Source organism: Phoca vitulina, unplaced genomic scaffold (genome assembly GCF_004348235.1).
Source record: "Phoca vitulina isolate PV1807 unplaced genomic scaffold, GSC_HSeal_1.0 scaffold3, whole genome shotgun sequence".
Classification (NCBI taxonomy): Eukaryota; Metazoa; Chordata; class Mammalia; order Carnivora; family Phocidae; genus Phoca; species Phoca vitulina.
The window spans coordinates 93147101-93160886 of record NW_022589706.1 but is presented as its reverse complement, the minus strand read 5'-3'; the positions used below and the strand labels follow the sequence as shown (position 1 = coordinate 93160886).

Here is a 13786-nt window from a genome sequence, read left to right as displayed (position 1 = left end):
TTTCCCCTTGAGATAGAATTGTATTTTTTCTTTAAATTTCATAAACACAAAATTTACGTTATAAGAAAAAGAAAAAGATATTCTTACCCTTGTAGGTCTATGTCAGGACTAACATAGAGTAGAATCCAACACATGATTTAAACTGGCAATACATTAAATGGATCAATTGATTAATGATTAGAATGCAATTAGAAAATAACTTATCTCAAGTCCAGTTTTAAGGTAAATAATTTATTCTCAAACTCAAGTGTTCATCCAGTTTTTCCTTGTTGATCAGGAAAACTATAAAAACAATTTCAAGTAAACTACCTGAACCAGGAACTATAAAGAAACATAAAAATTTAAAAGAAGTGTGAATTTTTGAACTTTGGACCCGTACAAGTTTAGTTCTGGAATCTGATTCAGAATTATTCTCACTTTATTCCAAGCTAGTCTGACATCATAGTAAAACATGGAAACTAAGTTGAATCCAGTATGCTAATTTTATATTGCAGAAAATAGAAAATGAAACTTAAAAACAGGACTCTTTAGATATGACTACATTGTATGGAGAGTATCTGAAACAATCTTTGACTGGTTCTATGCAATGTGTTTTATGGAAGGTGAAATATGAAAACACTATACTTACCCCTGTTCCCGGCTGCCCCCACCAGATCTCATGCCTCTAGGTCTCAATAGTGTTCAGGTGAAAGGTTACATTCCTTGTCAATGGAGGGGAAATAAGGAGGCATTCTGAAAACTCCACAGATATATCCGGAATGGCTCAAATCAGCCCTTAAAAGCATCTGGATATTCTACCCATTCACTTTTAAAATTGATGCTATCCTTCGCTCATAAAGTTTCCTTTATAACAATCAAATGCAATTTGTAAAGCATTGCTTTCTAGAGGTATTTGCTAGAACTTAAGGAAAAGGAGAATGGAATATCATCTTGCGTCTAATTTATATTAAATTTTTTGAGTCATATGCTTTGAGACTACATAAACTTTATATTTCCCTAGACATCATAAATAAAAGTAGATTTCTATTGAAAATATCTTAGTAAACCAATTACCAAATATGAAGACTCGTTTCGGGGTTAAAGAAATTCACAATCTGAATTCCAACTTAACAGTTTTTGTACAAAAAAGATGATAGAATATATTTTTAATGTTTTATGTGATATATAAGGTAAAAGAAAGCAAGATATGCCATGTGGGTTGGACCATGAAGACAAGTATGAGACCTGTCCAAAAAAAGGAATTGAGAGTGATATTAACTTATAATGTGAAATGTGAAAGGCAAGCCAAGCAGAATGTACATCAGCTGTCAGATTGCTTCATTCCTTTAGAGCAGTTGTTCATCTGAAAATAGCTTTCAGATGAGAAAGGATGACTACAAAAGGATTAGTTACCATAGGCTTTTCTACACCCGCTAGAGCTCCAGGTTTGTTATGACAGAATAGCAAGAATTTAAAGGAAGTAAACTATAGAATATTAAATATCATCAGGAAGGATCTTTGTTAATGCTGAGCTAGAGTAATGCTAAAAAAGGATTTTCATTGATACCATTTCCATGGATTTCCTTCATGATGGCTGATGCTTGCTGTTTTCTCTGCTTCACCATGGTATTATGTGAAAGCATGGTCTTTTGTTCCCTGTGGAAAATAAAGGAACGTTATTGAGACAATGTGAAGAACTCATCTGGAGTATTTTATAATCATCCTTTTGAAAGAGAGCATCTTCGTTCTTTGTTAGGAATTTATTATTGTTTCTACTGAGTGACTTTAATATGCCTTATCTATCTTGTGACAGAGCATGTTATTCATTGACAGGCAATGTCACAGTGAACAGAAGATAATACTCAGAGTTTCAGTCCCAGTCTTATCTATACACTTGTACAATGGTCCCCAGGCAAGGAGAAACAATGAGAGAGCTGCCTCCTCTCCCCTCCCTCTTTCTTTTCCACAGTTTATTTTAATCTGTCATCGTTTCCTTACTGGCCTTCATTTGTACCAGCATCACGGTACATCAGTTCCAGCAAACTGTAAGAATGAAGAAAGGACACTAGATTAAACCAGAACTCTTTGGTGGTAGCATTTTAATATTAGCATCAACAGCTGCCCTTTAAAGCAAAGAAGGCCCATTTATGAGTCATAACTCTGAACCTCCTTGGACAACTGACTAATAAAACATTTTAGGAAACAATATACTCACCTTGCTCTTAGGCTGTGCTTTGCAGCAGGGATGAGTCCCAATTTGTGGAGGAAAGAGTGGAGATGGAATATGGATGGCACTTGGGCCCGATGGTTTTTATCCCTGAGCCTGGGACGGCATGGTCCCTAGCTCTGACTCAAACTGGGGACTGAGCCTTTCTGAAGAGACTGGCATCCAGCTGACATCAACTGACTATATATAGCACCAAATACTTCAGCTACTCATATCTTCCTGGCGAAAGGGAGGAACAGAGAAAGATTAGGTTCTCTCCATTATGTTTCTAGTTTGTGAGATGGTTGAAGGAACATACAGAAAGTTTTTATGGAGCACCTTCTCTTTGAGGAGATAGTAGCCAAAAGGGATTTTTAAAACTTGTTAAGATGTAGATCTTATGCTGCATCTTCTTGAGGTGGCAAGAGACACGTACGTGAATTAGAACAGAATGATAGATCATTAACCATTACAATGAAAGTATGGGTAATAATATCTATGGAGTTTCAAGAATGAAGAAAGCAATGTTGGGTGAACCAGTAGAACCATTCCTTAAGCAGGAGTGAGAATTATGCTAGGTCCAGAAAAATGGGTAATATTTGAATGGCAAAGTGGCGGAACACTTGGCAATGGTGTTAAAGGTTGAACCATGAAGCTATTTGAGTAAAAGCTGAGACTCATAACTGGGTCATACTTTTTGAAGAGACCTATAAAGAAGAGAGCCTACAAAGTTGACTAATCTTTGCAAGGTCTGGAGTGAAGGATTCCTGTTTGGGAGAATGAGAGGATAACAGGTTTGGAAGGTGGGCTTTATTGGCCTCCTTGCTGGTCTTTGAGCACAGAAGAAGTATGTTCTCATTTCTGGGCTTTGCTTTTACTATTTCCCACTTGATGGAACATGCTCTTCTTCTACCCATGTGGCTCACTCTCCCATGCAATCAGGACTCCATTCAATTACTGATTCCTTATAAAGCACTTCCCCAGTCACCATGTCTAAAATATCACGTGGTGCCACGCTCTGGTTCCTAATTTTGCTTCATTTTTCTTTATATTTTTCATTAATATTAAAGTCAAATGGAAGTGGATGAAAAACCCCCAAAACAGAAATTTTAAAAAGACAGAAGTTTGTTTTTCCCACATATATACTTAGTCCAGAGGTGAATAATCTAGGATTGGTGTGATTGACATAATCATCAGGGCCTCAATTGCCTTCTAATTTTTTGCTCCATTATCCCTAACATGCAGTCCCCTTGGGCCTCAGTGGCTGCTCCAGCTCTAGCCAGCATGTTCATATTTTAGTTAGCAGAAAAAGGAAAAAGTAATGAGAAAGGCACACTGTCTCTTCTTCAGAACATGTCCTGATATTGCTCAGATCTCTTTGGCTTACATCCCTTTGTCCAGAACTTTGTTGAGTAGCCATACAGAGCTCAAGAGAGGCTGGGAAATACAGATTTTATTCTGTGTGGCTGTGCGCCCAGCTAAAATTCAGAGGATAACTTACTGAGAAAGGAGATAAGTGGTTACTGTGTGACAACTCCCAGATTTTGACACAAGAACATATCGACATTATTTTATCTATCTAGTGTCTCTTTTTCCTACCAAAATACAAGGAACTCCATAAAGGCTTGGGCATCAAGAATTGTGACTAGTATGTGGTGGGCACTCAATATTCATTGAACGAATTAATAAATGAGTGGGTTGGAGATTAATTGTGGAATGCGTTAAAGGTTTGGCATGATTTTGGAATTCTCTTCCTGTTATGTTAAACACTTGGGGGGAAATAGGATTGTAATAAATGAAGAGTAACTTGAATATGGGAAGATGGTGGCGACTTATGAGAGAAATTGTTTTGAATGAGATTGAAATAGGTTATACTTTTAGTGCCTGATCATAGGACTGCCTGATCACAGTTCAAGGTAGTAGTAGGTTTAAGCTAACCTATTACAATTGCTTCTAAGCAATTGTTTGCTTTGAAGATATTAATCAGGTACCAATGGGAAACCATTTTGCCAAAGCCAAATGAATTTAAATTCCCTCCTAAGATTCTCTAATTGCCCTTAAATTCCTGGCTCTAGCATTTACTGTAGTAAGCTATTAGTTAGGTCTCCTGAACTCTTAGTTTTCTTACCTATAAAATGGAGATTACAGTTTCTACCACATCATGTCATGGACATTTTACATATAACAATTTTAGAAATTTCTGATACTTAATAAAAGCTTAATGAATATTAATTTTTTCATTTACTATTATTATTCCTGCAATATGAAAGTATTAGAACAATCGACTGCATTATTCAGTAAAAAATAAAAATATATTCAGAAAACCCCAGTTTTCCGATGTAGTCAACTTCATCTGTTTCCAATTTTGTGTTATATAGCTCTACAGGTTGAACCGGTGTCCTCAGCAGATAATAATTGTTATGTTACCTTTGATTTCTAAAATGAAAGGAGATTTTTTAATTTTTTATTATTTTTTATTTTTTTTTGAAAGGAGATTTTTAAAAATTAATTATTTCTTTATTTATGGGGAGAGAGAGAGAGAAACCCATGCAGACTCCACACTGAGGGTGAAGCCTGATGCAAGGTTCAATGCAGAGCTTGATCTCATGACCATGAGATCACGATCTGAGCCGAAACCAAGAGTCAGATGCTTAACCAACTTAGCCACCCAGGAGTCCCTAAAATGAAAGGAGATATTTTAAATAATTGCAGAAGTTTTAAAGAATGTAACACCTTACTTGTTTTTGTTTTTCAGTTATACTTAAAATTGTTTGCCTTACTTTTAAGCTCATTCATACATATCTTTGATCGCTTTCTGGTTTCTGAGTTATTATTTGTTCTGAAAAGAAGAAAGAGCAAATCATTGGTATTGTAACTTTCGGACAGTGTATGCTCTCCATGTGCTTCATGACTAGGCTAAATTTTAGAAAAGAACTCTATGGTTTTTATAAAGCATTTTCAGATGATCCATTCTGAAAGCCAATGCATTTAAATTTTAAATCAAGTCACAGTTAATATATTTCTATTTCATCTGCACAGAGATCTGGTGTATGTTAAATTTCCCTTACATTTGTCAAATTGCAATCTTCCTTTGTCCTCAGCAGCCCCCCTCCCATCCCCAAGACCCAGGATGCCTCCCCCCCGCCCCTCCACACACACACACTCTATATCAGAAAAAGGATCTCAGTACCTACACTTGTCTTGCCCTATTAATTGTCCTATTAATTATTCTTGTCCTTGATGCTTCTTCCTAACCCTAATATAAGCAGAGTAGTACTTTAGGTTTCCCTCAAGGCCCTAAGTATTTTAAATTAAATGGTGCTAACAATAAAAGATGAGATCTTTTCTTGTAGGCAAAATAATGGGATTCTAATGGTAGAACTCGGTGCCTTGGGAGGCTAGTGTGGAGGAAGTTTATGGCTGAACTTGTCAGTGTCTCTGTAACCAAACTATTTCCATTGCTGGGGCTGCCACAGTGTGTTTCCAACTCCTTTGCCACTTGCTACAAGAAAAAAAGAGACTAAATAAGGTGAATTTCACTGCCAATATACTACCTAACAAAAATCCACACCATGAAGACCATGAAAGGCAACCTTATTTAGCCAGTGTGGTAAACAATGAGCCCTTTAGCCAAGTGGTAAACAAGGTCTACATTGATCTTCCTCTGACTGAGCAGTTGTTTTTAAATTCTGTGTTTCTCCTTGTCCCATTTTCAGTCTATATTAGGTGACTGTGGGCAGTTAAAGATTAGGGCAGGATCCCGGGGGTGGGGGTGGGGCCAGGATGTGGGAACTGACTGTCTGCTAGATGGGCAGACAACATATCACCATTATTGAGACTCAGTTCTGGAAGGATGCACACATAACCCAAACAGGGCAGCTGCCAGGCTAATGTTAAATGACAAATCTGATAGGATGATCAGTTATTTACCAGCCTTCAGGGTGTCATATATGGTGCTAACCCTGGGAGGAGAGAAAGGATAACAAAGCTGTAAAAACTTATAGCCGATGAGGCTAAGGATGCATGGGTTTTGGTTTGTGTGAGAGGCCTATCCATTCTCCTTATGGCTAATTGGCTTGCTGTATCTTCCATGGTTTCTATTTTTCTACATCGAGGAAGGTCCAGCTTACAATCAATCTCGTTACCCAGACATAGCAAGGGCAAAATAGTTATAAGCAGTGCTGTGCTGATCATCCCACTGGCCAAAGTGAGACAGTACAAGACAGATAGGTGAGTTTGCAACTGGTCTCACTATAGCAAAGGCCTAAGGGCACCTACAGGGGTAAGAGGAACTGTTACAACCGCCATTTAGTTAATGTTTGTTAGGCAGTGCAGTTGGTCACGCATTGGTCTACAGTTTTGTAACCTGCTCTGCCTATAAAGCGAGGGTGAAATGTTTCACCTTAATCTGAAAGGAGAAATCAAGTCCCCCAAATTGTGTGTGTGTATATATGTACTAAACAACATCACATAAACACATATATGCAGTGCTTGTGGTCCCAATCAAAAAGTAAGTGGAAGAGAGAGGAAGAATTAAAACCAGATGAAACTGAGAAAATATGATGTCTAAAGTGGACAAAGAGCTTTTTCTTAAAAAAAAAAAAACACAACTTTTAACTTCATCATACTTTTTTAGCCTTACTCTTGCATTACAGAGGAGGAAACTGACATTCTGAGAGATTAAGTAAAACCCCCACGCATCATCTTTGAAAATTATAGAGATGGAATTAACCATTTGTTTTGTCTGATCCAGAGGCTCTTGTATTTTCACTATACTGTGCAGAAATGTCTATCTTCCCAATCTCTGAATTTCTCTGTATTGATATCTTCATAACAAAAATAAAGAAGCAGCATTGAGAACTGTCAGAATAATTATTTCAATGTGCTCCTTATCGATTCCCTTTAGAAGAGAGCATCCCAACATGTGGTTTATTTTGGCTGGGGTCCTTTTTACTTATAACATTTGTGGCTCTTTTCCATTTCATGTGTTTCTCGTTTGCAAGCTTCTAGAGTTCCTCATGGTGTCTATTCTCAGGGTGCTTTCCTTTCCTTCAGCTGTGCAAATACTAAAGTTATTCAAGTGCTGAACATAAACAAATGGAGACATGTGCCATTTGCTGTGCAGACCTCTCCTTCCTTTCCTGTCTGCTGTACCACACACACAAACACACTTACTACCTTCAGGGCCAAAAATAAGAAGCAAATCCAACTCTATCAAAATAATCCATTTATAGGCAAACCCAGGGTTTTACCTGCCTTCCTCTGCAAATTTATTTCTCTTGCTTAAGCATTTCCTTCTAGGCTCTTAAATTAAGCGTTAAGGTAAACTGAGGTGAAAAGGAGAGTTAAACAGAACCCGATGACCAGCTTGTCAAGGACGGCTCACAGAATAGGGTTGGGAACTTGGAAAGAAAGAAAGTTTCATATACAGGAATATTAAGAAACAAGTTGCCAAAGCAAACCCGCAAATCATTTTTTTTCCTTTGCTTGCATAATCCCAGCATTTATCCAGAACTTTGTCACATTTCCTTTCATGATTCTAGCCAGCCTGTATTTTTCCTACAGTCTATGGAAGCATTTTCTTTGACAGTTTTCTCACCTGCAAGAAAATGTACCCCTGCTATTATATACAAATATAGCATGACCTAATTAAATAAAGGTTCATTAAAGAAAACATGAAGTTTTTTAAAGAATGTATAGTCCACAATTTTTTGCGAAGTCTCTGGATTTCACAGCTATGTATCACATGCTAGAGTATCAGCAGCATCGACTCTAAGATAAGGACAACCATAGCATCAATGTCTTAGAGCAGTTCTGTGGCATGGTGCTTATCACAATGCCTGGCTCATATTAAGTGTGTAATAAAAGTTAACCATCATTATTATTACCATCAAAAGTTTAACTGTAGCATAAACATGTGAAAGGATGACAAGCAAAATATGTGAAGTCACCTTAAATAACAATAGCTTAATTCCCATTTGCCAATGAGACACAGAGAGGTTAGATCACATGCTAAAGGTCACACAGATAGAAAAAACAGAATGGCTCCTTAACCAAGAAAGATGGATATGACTGAGCTGTGGTATTAATACACAGAAATAAAGCATGTGTAGATCAGAAGAGGGATTGCTAAGAAATAAAGCATCCAGAAACGAACAGTGAAGGTTCGTGTACTTGTTAAGTATATATCCTATGTGAAAGTGATTTGTCAGTGTTATCACAACCTAATGGCATTAATAAATAAATAAGAATAACTCTCGGGCGCCTGGGTGGCTCAGTTGGTTAAGCAACTGCCTTCAGCTCAGGTCATGATCCTGGAGTCCGGGGATCGAGTCCCGCATCGGGTTCCCTGCTCGGCAGGGAGTCTGCTTCTCCCTCTGACCCTCCTCCCTCTCATGCTCTCTGTCTCTCATTCTCTCTCTCTCAAATAAATAAATAAAATCTTTAAAAAAAAAAAAAAAAAGAATAACTCTCCATATTCTGAATCTGCTCACCATCCAAATGTCCACTAATTTGCTCGTTTCCCATGAGTTTGCCTAAATCCAACCCACCTACTACTTTATTTCATTAAACTATGACACATTTTAAAAGTAAAAAATTCAGTGTCTCGTAAATGTTTGTTGAGTGAGTAAGAGAGTAAAAAAATGAATAAGAAAAAGTTAAAGAAATTAGATAAGAACCAGGAGAGCAAAGTTCAAAAGAAAAGAGGATTTCCAGGCACTGTTAATTTCTACAGAGAGTGACATATGAGAAAAGGTCATTGGATTTGGCAAGAAGTCAGTCTTTGGCAGAAGAGAGACATCGTCTTAATGTGGTAGTCACAGAACCCAAATAGAAAGGATTTAAGGCAATAATGAGTGGTTAGGGAGTGTAAGCTGCAAATGGAAACTATTTATTTGAAAGGATTGGCCATGAACTAAAGGGGAGAAAGAGTTCAGTAGCTAAAAGGAAAACAAGTTGCAAGTGTGTGTGAGTGTGTGTGCATGCATGTTTTGGAAGAGGAAATTCGAACATGTTTGGAGATAAAAGAGAAACAAATACTCATCTGTGAAGCAATAAGAATTTTGATAATTTGAGATTTGGAGTGGTACACATCATTGTAGATGTAGGTCTATGATGGTTGATCATTGGAGAGAAATCCTGGTAGGAGGAAAGAAGTATGTGACATGCAATGTTTAAAAGGAAATGTGCAGTGAGATTTGGTATCAGGGCCAGGTGGTGCCATCAGGAGGATCTCCAGCATGCCATCACCAAGATAAATTTGCAAGGGACCAGGTTCTGAGCAGGTCCAGACATGCTAGCTTCCCAACTGCATTAGTCTTAGTAAGGCTGTGCCCCATCAGTTCGTGAAATTACGTTTAAGACAGTCATAAGTGGCTGATCCTGACCTCTCTCCCAGCCTTTTCACCTGTATTTCCAAATTGCAATTAGCACTCCCATTTTGGCATCCTACAAACAGCATAACATTAACATATCCCAAACTGGGCTCATCGTCTTTCCTCTCAAATGAGTTCCTCATCCTGAATTCCCCATATACACATATAGAGAATGTAAACATCACTACCTACACTGCAGACCAAGCCAGGAATCATCATAGAATCTTCTCTTTTCCTTTTCCCCTTACAATCTAATCAAGCACTTAAAATCACTTTTAGTCTGGGGAATGGAAGTCTACCTCAACCCCATTTCTCTCACCCAAAGGAAGAGAGGAGATAATAACTTGTATGTTGTCTCTCAAGACACAAATCTGGCCAGGGTGGGTGGTGACTATAGTCACAGTGTTGGTAGGTCGTACAAGTGGGCCTTGTTCCATTTTTAGCTCTCTATTCCAACCATGCAGCAACGGCTCTAAGGCAACTGCAGTCCGAGCCTTCTTGCTCTTCTCTCCTGTTTTTCATTTCATATGATTGACAAGATTATATTAAAATTATCTTTGGGCTTGAGGTTGTTAGGCTCTCAGGTCTCTACTCATGTTCATTGTTTGGGAACCTGAAGTTTTGCTAACATTAGGTTTTCCCCTCTACCTGATGAACTCTCTTGGTGAGTTTCCATTGATTTTTCCATAGCTTCCATCTACAAATAGTTTCACCTCCTGTAACCTTTTCTGACATTCCCAAGTAGTTTGTGCTTGCTCTTGGGTCACTTGCTCTTCTGGGTTACGTTGTATTGTGTTTAAATGTACAATACATCTATTATGTATTCAATCTCTTTGTTCTGACAAGTCTCTAATGTTTTATTCCCTAGTAGATTAAGTCACTTTGTAATCCCAGTGCTTATGAGAGTAATGGCATATCGTAGTCATGTGGCAAATATTGGTTGGATAGCATAGTATAATGCATGGCATATGGCAGGAATATAATGGATTTTAGTTTCTCTCACCACTGTTAACTTAACCGTTCATTCTCCATTCTTACCTCTTGATTCCATGATATGCAGTGGTGGGTCAAGAAGTGATACTGCTTAGGAGAAATTTACCTCCCTTATTTTGTGTCAAAACCCTTGAAGCCGAAATAGTGTGCATGCCATGCAAACACAACCTCAATATATCTCGAATATACACATATATCTTCAGTCAAAAATGCATCTTCAGTATTAGAAAGGTTTTCTTTTTTTTATTGAAGTATAGTTGACACATAATGTTACATTAGTTTCAGGTGTTCAATACAGTGATTTGACAGCTCTATACATTATGCTGTGCTCACAGTGTACTACCACTTGTCACCATACAATGCAATTATAATACGAGAAGCTTGGTCTCTTGATTCCAGGAAACCATATACTCCTGGTTTTCCTCCTGTTTCTTCTTAGTTTATTCATTCAAAAAATATTGATTGAGCAAGTGACATGTATTAGGTATTATTCTAGGCACTAAGTAGTAAATCAAACTTTAAAAATTCCTATCTTCATGGAGCTTACATTCCAGTGGGAGAGATAGGCATAGTGCAAGATAAACAGGTAAAATATACCATATGCTAGATATGATAATTATAAAGAAAAACAATAAAGTAGAGAAGGCAGGCAGCATTGTTGGGGAGAGTGATTGTGATTTTAGAATGACCAAAGAAGGCCTCATTGAAAAGGTGACATTCGAATAAAGACCCAAAGGAAAGGCAAGAGGAAGCCACATGGATGTATTAGGAGAAGAACATTCCAGGAAGAAGGAGCAAGTACCCCAACGTGTTAACATGTCTGGCATATTTGAGAAAAGTGAAGAGGCTAGTGTGACTAGGGCAAAGTAAGGGAGAAAGAAGTCAGGAGATTGGTCAGAGGTACGTTGGTCTTCTATTTCTACATGTATTTCTGCATCTCACTTAAGCGTCTTCTCAAAAGGTAGCTAGAACCTTTTAAAAATCAAATTTAACTCCTCTGCTCAAAAAAGCTCTGATGGGTTCATATCCTAGAGTAAAATCCAGCCCTAAGAATAGCCTAAAATTATCCTCCACACTCTTACCATCTGATAACTCTCTGACCACATCTTCTATTCCCTCTCTTGCACTTGCTGCTCTAGACCTCCAAATTTCTTTGCTTTGCTCAAACATTCTAGGCTGTTCCTTCTGCCAGGAACACGTTCTTCCAGATATCCGTGTGACTCTGTCCCAAACCACTTCAGGTCTTTACTCAATACCACCTTCTCAGTGAAGCATTCCTTGTCTACCCTGTTAAAAAATACAATACCTCTTCCCTCCAGAATTCCTCCACCTCCCTGATTTAATTTTCTCCGTAATACTAATCACTATCTACCATATTTATGTAAATGCCACGAAGGCACAAACTATTATCTGTTTTTTGTTCTCTGCTGTATTTCTAACACCAAGAATAGTATCTGACACATTGTTGGCACTTAATATACTTTAATAAATGGATGGATGGGATGAATGAATGCAATAAACATACAATCTAAGCAAAAAGTCTGCTTGCTATGCAAATGTGGTTTCAAACTCGTCTCCTATAAGCTCTTCCCTCAAAATTCCCTCACTTAGGCTCCTCCTAAAAAATGCTGAAACGCCCATAGATGGTACAGTAGAAAGTACATGTGGTTGGGGCTCAAGAGTCATACTGAGGGCTTCTTGAGGTCATGCCTATGGCAGGCATTTATAAAAATGAGTAAAGTGTGGTTTTTGTTTTTGAGGATTTCATAGTCCAGTTGGGGAGAAAGTTGTACACTATGTGACTTGCATAAAAAGAAAAAGTTTTAATGTAAATATTCACAACTTTCCCTTTGGGTGGCAATTCCTAAATAATTTTTGAGCTATGGCAGCAGAGAGCAGCAAATTTGAAACTTGCTTGATTTACATTAAAGAGAAAGAGGAGTGCTTGAAATTTTTTCTTCTGCAGAAGAAGGCCATATTGGAAGTGAAGGAATTAAATGGTGATAGTAAGATGGATGGAATATGATCAAGCAATAATTATGGGCTGAGATTTTAGCAATAGGGTGCATGGAGGGGAATGAAAAGAAAGATTTTGGAATGGCTTTCATAAGAATTGGAGGAAGCAAGTGGATAAAGAAAAGTTTTAGATATTTATGGGTCAAGCAAAGGAACTGTCCTTTCTTTCCTCTAGAATATTTCAGTTTTATGGCCATTTTTTCTTTGTAAGAGCACCCAAATGATTTGGTTGCAAATATACCTCTAAGAAGCTGAGTTAATTCATTTAACATTGCTATTTGGTGTAGAAAATGTCTTGTTTCAAAATGATAATTTCAGTCTTGCCTAATCACTATGTAGCAGTTCATTCTGACTACAAGTAGCAAAGAAGATGAGGGGCTGTTCTTAGTTTTTTATTAAACCATGCCATCAGCATAGAAGAGAATGTTTGTTAAGGGAACTATTGCATCTGGTACTTTTACAATCAGAATCTATGAATCTATAAGTGTATAGGAAGTTCCTTTTTATCTAAGAAGCACTGCATTTATACTTTCATTAGTTACTGTCTTGAATATTTTCCCCTTTTTTCCTCTTTTGTTACTTTCCTTCTCCTTTTTTTTGGCTGAAATTTTATGTTAAATCATTTTGCACCACAAAAAAATCATAAAATTTCATTAATGTTAAATATTTTTCCCATTCCTCCCCCCCCCATCTTTTTATGGAGGGACTCATAATTGATGAGTGATTGATGAACTGGTCCAAACAAGGACTAGAAAGACAATTGTCTACCTTCCCTGTTGAGGGATCTCTGAGTGGGGGATTTCTGTATCCCACAAGTGGATTATCACAGGATCAATTGGTGGGTGAGGATACGTTATGAAAAAAATCTCCTCAATTTATTCTTAAAATTTCCAAATTGTGTTTACTTAGTTGAATTTACTAGAATGCTAGGGCTCTGAGAGTACTGGGCCAATAACCAGAAGTTCCCAGGTGATGTATATCTAAAGGGAAGCATTGCTACCACCACCACCATCACCACCACTACCATCACCATTTATAACAACTATCATTTCTATACCCCTCATGGTGTATCAGAGACTGTTCTAGTTGTTTTACATAAATTAACTCATTTAATCTTCACAACCCCCTAGATAAGTTCTGTTATCATCGCCTCTTTTTTACAGGTAAAGAACAGAAATGCAGAAGACTAAGTAACCTGCCCTAGCTCAGAAGCATT

General features: G+C 37.6%; 1 protein-coding gene across 1 annotated transcript in view; it reads right to left on the bottom strand.

Moving 5' to 3' along the window:
* The window catches only part of MYOZ2 (myozenin 2), a 39814-nt gene extending 36909 nt beyond the window's left edge, over window positions 1-2905 (bottom strand). The window contains exons 1-2 of the mRNA XM_032401103.1: window positions 2195-2905; window positions 1547-1635 (exon numbers count right to left, since the gene is read on the bottom strand). Of these exons, the coding sequence (XP_032256994.1) occupies window positions 1547-1622 (76 nt within the window). The 5' untranslated portion in view covers window positions 1623-1635; window positions 2195-2905. The remainder of the gene's footprint in view (window positions 1-1546; window positions 1636-2194) is intronic.
* Between the last annotated feature and the right edge of the window lie 10881 nt (window positions 2906-13786).